Source organism: Meleagris gallopavo, chromosome 1 (genome assembly GCF_905368555.1).
Source record: "Meleagris gallopavo chromosome 1, MGAL_WU_HG_1.1, whole genome shotgun sequence".
Taxonomy (NCBI): domain Eukaryota; kingdom Metazoa; phylum Chordata; class Aves; order Galliformes; family Phasianidae; genus Meleagris; species Meleagris gallopavo.
The window spans coordinates 183722546-183734881 of record NC_139404.1 but is presented as its reverse complement, the minus strand read 5'-3'; the positions used below and the strand labels follow the sequence as shown (position 1 = coordinate 183734881).

The following is a 12336-nucleotide window of genomic DNA, read 5'->3' as shown; positions in this document are numbered from 1 at the left end:
TTCTAGCATCCGTAGACTTTTCCAACTAAGCTCTAGAAGATCCTTGCTCAGCCACATCAGTCTTCTGCTCTGTTTGACTTCTGACATTTCGGAATTGCCTGCTCTTGCACTCTTTGGAGATGGCTCCTAAAAAGTGACCGGCATTGCTGGACCCCATTCTCTTCAAAAGCAGGTTCCCAGGGACCCTGCTAATTAGTTTCTTGAGCAGCCCAAAGTCTGCTCTCCCAATATCTAGGGACAAAGTTTTGGTGGCAGTTTTCCTCCTATTACCAAAAACTTAAAACTCAACTACTCCATGGTCACCATGGCCAAGACAGTCACCAATCATCACTTCTCCCATAAAACACTCTTTTTAGAAACAATAAATATAAGTACCTGTGTCTTATTAGAACCCTTAGTACCTGTACTATGAAGTTATCTTCAGTGTACCTCAGGAATTTCCTGGGCCTGTTTGTTTGTATCAGATGTATGACCAGCACATATTGCTAGATGCATGACCAATGTATGCGCTGTCAGTTAAAATACAGGAAGTTAAAAGTTATCCACAAGAGTAAGGGCAGCCAATCTCAAGATACCCTTGAATAAGGAACAGCCCAGCTCCTCCCTCACACACAGTGCCAGCCCTCATCGCCCCTCCTGACTGCTCCTGCTGAAGGGCCTACAACTGTCCATCATGACACAACAGTCACAGGACTTCTCCCAAGTCTCACTTGTGTCAATGATGTTGTAGCTCTGGAACTGAGCAAAAGCTAATAGATGGTCTTGCTTATTCCTCACGCTGTGCGTGTTAGAGCAGTAACACTGCAAGTGAGATCTAGTGTGCGTGTTCCATGCATGCTTTTGTTTGGTTTTATCAATGACAAATGACTGTGTGGCAGAAAAATGATAGTTTGATTTTATTGAAAGGTTTGAGGGCTGCTTGGGATGTATACAGACATTTTCTGGCTGTGAGAATTCACTTGCAAGTTTTAATTGACTTTTTCATAAATCTAGCATTACAAAATATTTGACTTAAGAAAGTCAAAGTGAAAGAATACAGAAGGAAAACTCAGCCCTGAGCTCTGCCAAACAACAATTCAATAAGGACAAATAAAGAATTTCATAGATAAAGAGAAACTATCAGTATAAAATGAACTAGAAGAAATGCCAGGATGTAACTCTGCAGTGAAGGATCAAGAAGTCACAGTGAATCACAAATCAATCATGAACTAATAACAACATGCTCCTGCAAGATGATCATTATACTGAAATGTCAAGTCTAGAATATGAGCTGCAAGACCTGCGAAAAAACCTCTCAAGTCTACCGGTCACAAGCAAGACTTCAGCTAGACCAGCATAAACAACTGCTGGGATAAAACTTGGCAAGAAGTACATAACCAACTACAGAACATTCACAGAAAGTAAGAAAAATATCACTTAGTTGCAAATAAAGATGGAAGAAACTAAAAATTTGTTTAAAAAGGAGGTGAGGGGAGATGTGATATCAATATTCAAAAATGTAAAAGGCATCCATACAGTAAAACACTTGGAAGCAGAGCAGGAAATAACAGACTTAAATTGCAAATAATCACTTCTAGCTTAGACTCAAGTAAGAAGTTGTCTAACAGATAACAAAGCATTGGAACCAACTAACTGGGAGGTTATGGAAATTCCAAGACCAGGTATTTTTTTTAAGAGCAAGATCAGGATTGGTTTAGATTCAACAGATTCTATGGGACAATAAGCAGCTAAATAACTGCAAGACAGTTCTGGAAAGCAGAAGAGGTTGAACAAAAACAGATAAAAGAAAGATTCCCATGACACGAAAAGGGTAAAATACACTTGGGAGATCAGGAGGGAAAAAAAAAAAAAAAAAAAAGGCAGCAGCGAAGCCTGGTAAAACAGAAAAGTTCAGAGAAAACTGCATGCTAGACCTAACGCAGTCTTGTATTTTTACCAGTTTTTAAGATTCATTTCAAAACCTGACAAACAAATCAGAGGGCAATGAAGCTACAACCACCTGCACAATATGCCAGTTTAGATCACTTTGCACACTGCCTCTTTTTTCCAAAAGCAACTTGGAGGAAACCACGACAGAGTGTATTCTGTGCATTTCTCAGCTCCACATTCTACAAGTTCTTTTGGACTGTAGAAGGAAATAAAAGTAGTGAAAAAACAAATTAAATGCCAAAGTTGTTTCCATACGGTATATTTACTCACTTGTTTAACGTTTTCTGCCAAGAATACAACATATACACTACAAAATCCCAGCTGTGTTATCACTAGGAAAAAGTCCACAATATACCTGAGAAGGAAAAATAAACAAACATACGTTATAGTTCACATATGTTAACCTATTTCTAGCTAACACAATTATAACTCCTGTAAACTAATCTCACCAGCACTGGAATGTAGTTTCCTCTTACGACAAAAATAAAGTGGTTTTGTGGCTTTTTTGATGGTGGCAGTGATTTTCTAAGCATTTTTTTAAAGGCATATCACATGCTTTAAAGTGGCATCCAGGGAAATTCAAACACGTAACGGTGTTGTACAAATATAAACAATGGACATAGACACTCAGTTTGCAAATAACTTCTGCTGCAGTAATTTAGCACTATAACACAGCTGTTTCCCACTGATACCAGAGATGAAATGTCTCATACAGTCTTAGTTATATAAGCTCCAACAACTCAAGATGACAAACATTTCACAGCTATTTGGATCTATACAAATGTATCCAAATACACATTCAGACACTGTGTCTCCTGGAAAAAAAAATTCTAAACGATGGTTTATATTGTTTTTGAAAAATGATTCACAGGATGGTGGCCTGAAGACACATCATAATGAAACTCTCCTAATAGTTCCACTAGATGTAGTTCTCTATCTAATAGAGAAATGCCCCAGTGAACAGATTTGCTGAAGCATGGTGTCTTTGGAAACAGAATTGTCATTTGTGGCATGTAACTCTTTGGTGCATTTCAGTATTTTCACTCTATTTCACTACAGACCAATCTTCCTCTAATCTCAGCTCCAGTCCATTCCTATGAAGTCATCACAAAAGATCCTGAAACACAACTTCCCTTGGTCTTATTTGAAACCAAGTGACAGCCAAAACACATGATACAAGGTGCTAAATCCTTGAAAACAACAAGGCAAAAATATTCTTCTCCTCGAGAGAGGGAAAAATCCCTTAATATTAACATGGAACAACAACTCAGATTTTCAGTTTCACTGTGTAGTCATACCATATAAGCTATACAGCAACAGATGGCAAAGACAATATGATGATCTTTTTTTTTTCCCCAAGAGGGATAAAGCATTTAAGAGAGACAACAAGCTATCAATACCTGCAGGCTGCTCCTATAAAAATGTAGTAACTATTTCTCCATGATTTTTATTTCTGTCAAGAAAAGGAATGCTTTGATCCCTTCTAGACTAAATACAAAAAGTCATTTATGTTTGCAGAATCAACTTGCTCAGAAAGCAAAGTCTGATGCAGTGAGACACGTTTGTGGTAAAAGCTGGCAGAAATTTTCATTACTACATTAGGCAATACAGAATGCACTTCTGGTTATACCATATGCCATCCTATACTACACATCAAAATTCTTTCCTTCACAACTCCTTACAAATGAAAATACCTTACAGGCAGACTCACTCCCCAGTCATCCCCAGCACACGAGTTGACTCCAGGAAATAACCTTATGCAACAGTATTTCTTATTTCAAATACAGAGAATGCATTCTTAAAACTAGCTACAGCTCAGTAAAAAGCAGTCTCCTAATCATTCGAAGTGTAGCCATTAATTTTAATAACTGATTTATTAAATTCCACTGACAACTTACCTTCCCCAGGAGGATCTTTTCTGAAGGGCAGTCAGAGGTCCCACTTCCATGGCATAACTAACTGTATCACTATAACCCAGTGAGGATTTTTTCAACCTGAGATCAAGGAATGAAGAAAGAATGGAGTTACTAGAAACAATCAGAGCCTAAATCTCCACTCTGAAAATGCTGGTGGCCTCACAGAGTCATAAGGAATCATCTGTGACTCCACTCTGTAGTTACTGAATTTCAGAAGTACAGCTTGGGCTCCTTTCTCACAAGAAGGAATATCTAGCACTCTCTAAGCATGTAAACCAAAGCTGTTTCCTATTAATTCAATAGTACTAAAACAGTTTGGGTTTTTTTTGAATGATAGCTTTTCCAGCTATGTGGACACTAACAGCTTTGTGTGTTTTCATTTCAGAAACATTAGCAGGAGAACTTTCACTGCTGCCCTTTAACATCTGACCAAGATAAAAGTGGTTAACGACAATAACAACTAATGGAAATACTGCCAGCCCAATTTGAAACAACTTCCCCCAAAGTGTCCTACATCTCACTTGAAAGACTGTCTAGCATTTATCTGTTCACTGTTAGCACTTCAACACATTTCTTAGCACCACAATTTTGAAGAATCCAATTGTCACAATCCAAAGAAACAGAGCTCACATATAAGCATAAAATAAATTAACAATTCGCCGTTTATCCTGTATTTACAAACTAACAATTTATAAATTGAACATTTTTCAAAGCTGTGAAGATTGAGAAGCTAAGAAAACTATGAAGATACAAGGGGGTTAAAGGACTGAAGGCAAGCTAGTAAAACTGTAATGACAAAGACCCGATTACTTCCCTATTAAGAGAGGGAACAGCATATTGGACAATATATATTACACCAACTTAATTTTGTGTAGGAGCAGAGAAGAAATTTTTTATCAATGTATTAACATAGTGTTGGTCGCAGCACAGCTATCACTTGTAGCTGCACCATAAGCATGTGTGTTCCTTTTTTTTTTAAGTACAAAATTTTGACCTGAACAAATTGCGACAATATCATGTCATTCCACAGACCAAAAATCAGAATTGGAGAAGAAAAAAAAAATAATATTCCAACTCAGCAACAGAGTGAGTAGTTCCACATTTACCTCTGACATAGACAGTGGCTGCAACGTACCAAGATGTGCATACAATGAATGGATATAATTCCTATGAACACAAGGCTGACTGGTCCAACCTGGTATGGAGACAAAAAAGAGGAAAAAGGATATAAACAACAGAAGCAATATAAACAGAACTTCTCATGAAAATACAGTGGGGGGAAATCTGTACATGCAAAAATTTCACATTTCAGCACATAAATAGATTTTAAGGATTCAAAATGTTATGCATCCTCTCCCCCCCAAACCAATGGAGGATTTGCAGCTGACTTCCTATGGCATTCCTCCTTTTTAACTGATTGATAGATAATTTCTTAGAGATCATCATTCAGTAAATAGCAAGGGAGCACGAAGAACTTCCCCCCATTAACAGATTAACAGTTTCATTAAGATATTCATCAAAAGAATTATCACAAGAAAAGGCTGAATACTTTGCACATTTCCATACCATGCCTTGGACGATTTCATTGTCATCAGCCATTTTAAAGGCTTCTTCCCATTGCATTAGAACAGCTGATGATGTGTAGTGTAATAAAATATAAAAACAAAGGGGGGAAAAAAACATGTCACAGTCACTCCCCTGATAACTTTTACAACTATGAGTCACAGAATTTCTGAATGAAGTAATTTCTTTTAGAACATAAGTTTGACCACAAGTTTTCACAAAAGGTACCTGCTATTCACACATAGCTTTCATCCTTACATTAAGCCTTCTATAATAAAGAATTGCCTTATTTAGTTGAAAATTTCACTTGATGAATTTTACACTGCCTTAGAAAACGATACTGTTTGTTGTCTGGTATAAACTAATTGTGCTCAGAAACAGAAGTCTGATTTAAGAAGATAACAGTACATCCTCTGACATACAATCTGGCTATAAAGAAGTCTGGACAAAACGAGATGAACCCAAAAACAAATCTCATTCATAAGAATCTGAATAAATCAACATTTTTCTGGTTTCAGACTTTTTTGTTTGTTTGTTTGCTTTGTTTTGTTTTCTACATAAAAAAAAAATGTTTTGGCTAAGCAAAAATACAACATATTCTAACAGAATTACCTAGATTTAAAAAAAAAAGTTTGTTTGAATTTGTGTCAACCTTCACATCTTCACCACACTCAAAAGGACAAACAGAAAACAACCCAAGTAGGTAGGTACAAACCACAACTATATAGTTTTTCAGGCTCTGCCACATATTTATAGATCTTCCTAAGTAATTTTTCTATCTATGAAAAATAATTAAGTCTTACCACAATGCCAGCATTTTTTATTGCAAGAGGAAGACCAAGAAGCCCAGTTCCAATGTTTCCTTTGAGAAGGTGGGTAAGTGTTTGTATAAACCTAAGGACACAAACAGAGCAAGTCACACATCACATAATCTCATTAGAAGTACATTCACACTGGATGGGGGAAGACCACCCTCCATCCTTTATTAGCATATAAGAAAGGCTTCAGCTGAAAGGGATCTTAAAGAACATCTGGTTCCAATACCATGCCATGGGCTGCTTGCCACCCTCTAGATCAGGCAGTCCAGGGCCCCATCCAACCTGGCCTTGTACACCTCTAGGGATGGGGCATTTACAACTTGTCCAGGAAGCCTGCGCCAGGGCCTCACCACCCTCTCAGTGAAAATTTCTACCTAACATCTAATCTAAATATATCCTCTTTTAGGATAAAACCGTTCTTTCTCATCCTAACAATATCAGACCATGTCAAGTCACTTCTCCCTCCTGTTATAAGCTCCCTTCAAGTACAGGAAGGCCAAGATGAAATCATCCCAGAGCTTTGTCTTCTCCAGAATGAACAAGCCCAGTTCTCTCAGCCTTTCTTCACAGGAGAGGTGCTCCAGCCCTCTGAACATCTCTATGACCCTCCTCTGGGCCAGCTCCAACAGCTCTATGTCTTTCTTGTGCTGGATGCAGTGTGAGGTTTCCTGAGTGCAGAGTTGAAGGAGGACAATCAACACCCTCACCCTGCTGGCCATCACACTGTTGATGCTGCTCTGGATACAGTTGGCCTTCCAGTTTTTCAACCACTAGGTTCTCCTCCACCTCTGCACGGCTGCTCTCAATGAGCTCTCCTAGTCTGCAGACTTACCTGGGATTGCCCCAACTCAAACGTAACACCTTGCACTTGGTGTTGTTGAACCTCACTGGGTTCACATGGGCACACAGTTTGAGCCTGTCCAGATCCCTCTGGATGGCATCCCTTCCTTCTGTTTGGCAGCTTTGTATCATTAACATACTTGCTGAGGGTTAACTCAATCCCACTGTTAAGGTCATTGATAAAGATGATCTGTAAATCATCTCTTTGTTCTAAGTACTTTAAAGTGGTCTAGCACATTCAAAGGATGTTCTTATTAATCTCTAGAAATGAGTTCCTTCAAATGGGACATATAAGTCTGACCTCCAGGTCCCTCTTCCACTTTGCTAAAGGCTATATTCTGTGTAATTTTATTGTCATTTTGCCTCAGAAAGATTCAAAGTTTCATCAAAGCTATTTTATAATGATAACATTCAAAACAATTACCTGTCAGAATTGTGTTTTGTGACCATGAAAGCTTTACTCAATAAAAAAGAAATAACAAAAACAGAACTTACAAGTTCTTCAAACATAACTTCAAAAAATGATTTATTTCCAATGTATCTTAAGTTTTTTATTATAAAATTAATTCAAACCAAATACACTGTAAGAAGTGTTTGGATTTTGAGAGGCCCAATCACTTAACAATGGTCACCTTGTAGTATTTTAGTCAGCATACTGTTAGCTTCCAAAGAACCTCTGCACAATCCACTAATTGTTGTAAAACTATGAAAAGCCTTAAGTATATCTACAAAACCATAGCGTGGTTGCAGGTAAACCACTTAAGAGTTTAGTAAGCTACTTATGAGAAGAAAGTTGGAGGTTACTATTTTTAACAAGCTGATAGTTAAGAATAATACATACGTAATGCCTTCTTCACTATCAAGTTGATAATGCTTCTCAACTGGCAGGAAATTATTTTCATGCTCCTCATCAGAAACATCTGAATGTTGTTCATCAATTAAAGGCTTCATTACTTCCATGTCTAAACAACAGAGTTAAAACAAACTTAGTCTTAGAAAGAAATGTACAGTTTAGAAATAAAAGACAATTTTCAACTAATTTGCCATTCTGTGAGATTTCTTTATGTTACTAAGTATAAAGCTGATTTGGGCAGATAGTTATTTACATCACACATCTACAGAAGAAATGCTGTCTCACTTTAAAGGGGTGCACATTCACATTATTCAAAAGTAGGCTGGCTTACGGCCAAACACTACAGCTTTAAGAAAAACAAGTTTGTATCATCAAAACAATGATGGTTTATACAGTTTTAAAAGCTAATACAACATACAGGGAAAAAAGAAAGGTCATCCAGCACTAGGAAAGGATGACATTGATTGATCAATTGATGAGAGTGCTGTTAGCTGTTTTCAACATTAAGCACGTAGTCTACTCACCAGCTCTTGCAAGTGGAAAGTAAGGGTAACCTCCATCCAATCATTCCATCCTATCACTGATCACAGAGTCACAGAATATCCCAAGTTGGAAGGGACCCAACAAGGATCAACTCCAACTCCCAGCTCCACACAAGACCTCCCAAAACCCAAACCCAACGTCTGAGAGCACTGTCCAAACACTCCCTAAGCTCCAGCAGCTCGGGGCTGTGCCCACTGCCCTGGGCAGGCTGTTCCATGCCCACCACTCTCCGGTGCAGACCCTTTCCCTCACCCCCAGCTGCCCCTCCCCTGACGCAGCTCCATGCCGTTCCCTCGGCCCTGTCACTGTCACTCAGAGCAGAGCTCAGCGCTGCCCTCTGCTCCCTGTGAGGAGCTGCAGCCGCCATCAGGCCTCCCCTCAGCCTGCTCTGCTCTGGGCTGAGCACAACACAGACTTCAGCTGCTCCTCATATACCTTGCCCTCCAGATCCTCCCCCATCTCTGTAACCCTCACTTGAATCCTCTCTTATATCCTTCTTGTATTGTGGTGCTCAAAACTACGCCAGTGCTGGAGGTGAGGATGCACCAGCACGGAGCAATGCTGGACCTGATGCACTCTGGGTGCAGCTGGTCCTTTTGGTTGCACACTGTTAACTCGTGTCCACCTTGCCATAAAACCCCCAAATCCCTTTCCCTGGGGCTGCTCTACAGCATCTCATCTCCACGTCTGTACGTGGAGATCACGACTGATCCAGGGCTGTCCCACCCTTGATGCAGAATTCAGCACTTGCTTCTGTTAAACTCATTATAGTTGGTCACCCAGCCCTCTAATTCATCAGAATCTCTCTGCAATGCCTCTCTACCCTCAAGGGAGTGAGCAACTCCTCCCAGTGTAGTATCATCACAGACCTACTCATGATACCTTCAAGTCCTGTACCCAAGACAACCGATTGATACAACAGGTATGCTAGAAGATATCCCCCATCACTGTCAGGAGAACCTAGATAACTGAATTAACTACATGCTCGAACTGCAATTTCAAGGTCTTTTTAAAGCAGCATAAAATGACACTGCAGTCAACATATGCAATCTTGCTATCTAGCTAAATAACAGCACTAAGAAACTGCAAGCAGCCAGCAGTGAACAAAATTGCCTCTCAGGCAATGCTAGCAGCTTTTGCCAGTTCCGCATTGATTAAACTAGAACCATTTCTAAATGATTACAGTTAAGCAAAACAAATCCTGCCAACAGCAAAAAGAGTATTTGCCTTCTGCGGCACCCATTCATAAAATCTGCTGAACCGATCTCAAACAGATGTGTAACACCAGCGCCACTGCAGAAGCATTTAAAAGAAGAGGTGGATGACTGTCATTTCCAAAGTACACAGCAGAACACACTTGCCAGGTACAGGCTTTATTTAGGGACTTATCGTGGTCAACCTAATAAAATCACTACTTGATGTAAAAACAAGATACATGCACAAAGCCTGTAGGAAATACAGAATACACTGAAAATCTGCTGTTCAAAAAGATCCTTATTAAATCTTAAGTCTAAACCCAAAGCAGGGCACTGAAGCCAAACACAAGCGATAGGAACTTCAAACAACTATTAACAAGTGTTATATATCCAATAAGATAGAAGGTAGCTTATCATAGAACCCTAGGAGCTGGAAGGGAACTCTGAAAGCCATCTAGACCAACTCCCCTCCAGTGAAAAGGGACACCACAGCTAGATCAGGTTGCTCATGGCCTGATCCAGTCTCGCCTTGAAATCCAGCTAGTTAAAATTAAAGCCTGTAGATCAACCTCACCTAAAGACAGCACCAAGTCATCTGAACTAAGTGTCAATGAAGACGAATGCTGATATTGAAGACACTTGGAAAAAAAAAAAAAAGAAAACCAAGAGGAGTACAGGGGAACGCAGCATCAGAGGTCAGATCTAAATGGACAGTACAGCATAAATCAAATTTATACTCGGCCAAATTCTAATTATACAAGTTGAGATAGATTGAATCACCTTTCACTATATGGTGTGTACTACCCGTATTGATCAAAAGAAGGGTCAGCAAGAGGGTCCCTTCCCTCTATTGCCAGTGCATTGTGCTGAGCAGTACTGTAGGACACCATGACCTGTCACCCTGAGCTGAGTTACTGCCGTGCTCACAGTGCTCACCAAAATCCACGTACTCTTCTATTAGAATGGAAGTCTTTTCCCTCTAGTATCAGTCCAAACAAAGTATCAACTCTGGATGTCTTACCCAGCAGGCATGCAATTAGGAATACATTCCTATTTTGAAATAATGAATCTAACAACCATAGAATCATCACAGAATGGCTTGGGTAGAAAGGGACAAAAAATCATTTAGCTCAACCCCCTCCCCGCCCCCCCATCACAGGCAGGGCTGCCAACCACTAAATCAGGCAATAGATCACGTAGCCCAGGATGCCAACCAACCTGGCCTTGTGGGTTTTTTTCCTTAATCATTAACTTTTTCAAAGAGGTTCTGTAGCTCACTAAAGAATTACTTCAGAGCCAGATCCCCCTTAAGAAAAAAGAAATATGAGTGTTCTTATGGTTTATTTGATCATATATTTTTTTAAGAAGTCATTATTATTTCAGTACATTCCATAAAAACATGTGAGCTACTACACAAAGCAAAATGCTAATATTTGCAATAACTGGTAATTTAATTCAAACTTTTTTTTTTTTTTAACTACTGTAGAATAAGATTTCAGCATCAAAACTTTTATCAATGAGAAATACAACACTCCAGAAAAATCCTCATTTCTTTAGACCCTGTGACATTGCCTCCCCAGAAGGCATTAGGAGGGTAAATTCCCCCAAGATAACTAGGACTTGCGAGCAGAAGGCTCCCTCCAGTTGTTTAAAGACAGCTTCATCTACCTCTTCATCACTTGTCTGCAGCAGACACTCACTGCTCCATTTCCCTGTCAGCCCTACCTCAGGTCTTGAGCCCTGAACTCATTTGTCCCATCCAGCAATTGATTGTGACAAAAAATAAAGCGCTTTTGAATGTAAGAATTTACAAAATAGAAGACATATGCAGGTCAGACAAAATATACAATCTTGATTTATTTAAATTCCCTGTATTTGGCATGCATGGAAGCACAGGGATGTTCTCTCATCTATGGAATGAAGATGCCAACTTTTCAGAATGATTCATCACCCAAAAAGGACTGCAGCCTCTCCACTCAGAACCAGGCATTCCAAAGTTCCTGAATTGCCTCCTTCTCCCCAACATTATTCCTTGATCCCATGACTTGTATACAGCTTGGGGCTACAATATATGAATGAATCAGCCAACAGTGACAGTGGTAAGACATAACATAATTTTTGATCATGCAGCTTTCTCAGCATGGCTCTGACAACAGATCTCTACTGCTGGGGGTACTGCAGCTGTGTCCCAGCTGCACAGTCCATACTTGTGCAGATATCTAATTCTGGATATTACACAAATCTAATGGATCCAAGCATGTGGTCTAGAGCACATCAGTGAAAAAAAATTAACCTTTCTCTGTCCCACAAAGCAGATACATACCCACAAAGTAGAACAGCAAGTACTCAGCCTACATGGACCTAGCCTGAGACCGTCTGCGAGTAGTACATAGTCACTGTCAGAGCTTTAGCATGGAATACCAAAGTTAACTTAGAGTGCTTCCTAGCATAGAATCATAGAATGGCCTGGGTTGAAAAGGACCACAATGTTTTTTCAACCCCCCTGCTATGTGCAGGGTCGCCAACCACCAGAGCAGGCTGCCCAGAGCCACATCCAGCCTGGCTTTGAATGCCTCCAGGGATGGGGCATCCACAGCCTCCTTGGGCAACCTGTTCCAGTGTATCACCACCCTCTGTGTGAAAAATTTCATCCCAATATCTAACGTAAACCCTCCCTG

At 39.7% G+C, this 12336-nt stretch overlaps 1 protein-coding gene across 5 annotated transcripts in view; it reads right to left on the bottom strand.

The window, feature by feature from the left end:
* Positions 1-12336, bottom strand: part of SLC36A4 (solute carrier family 36 member 4) — a 133046-nt gene that overhangs the window by 115296 nt on the left and 5414 nt on the right. For 3 of the 5 annotated variants that reach the window (XM_085216381.1, XM_085216383.1, XM_010728438.4), the window contains exons 2-6: positions 7908-8028; positions 6212-6302; positions 4952-5040; positions 3828-3923; positions 2200-2284 (exon numbers count right to left, since the gene is read on the bottom strand). In XM_085216381.1, the coding sequence (XP_085072507.1) occupies positions 2200-2284; positions 3828-3923; positions 4952-5040; positions 6212-6302; positions 7908-8028 (482 nt within the window). Of the gene's footprint in view, positions 1-2199; positions 2285-3827; positions 3924-4951; positions 5041-5411; positions 5477-6211; positions 6303-7907; positions 8029-8443; positions 10793-12336 lie in introns of those variants that run through there. The other 2 variants (XM_085216382.1, XM_085216384.1) reach the window with 2 other exon arrangements.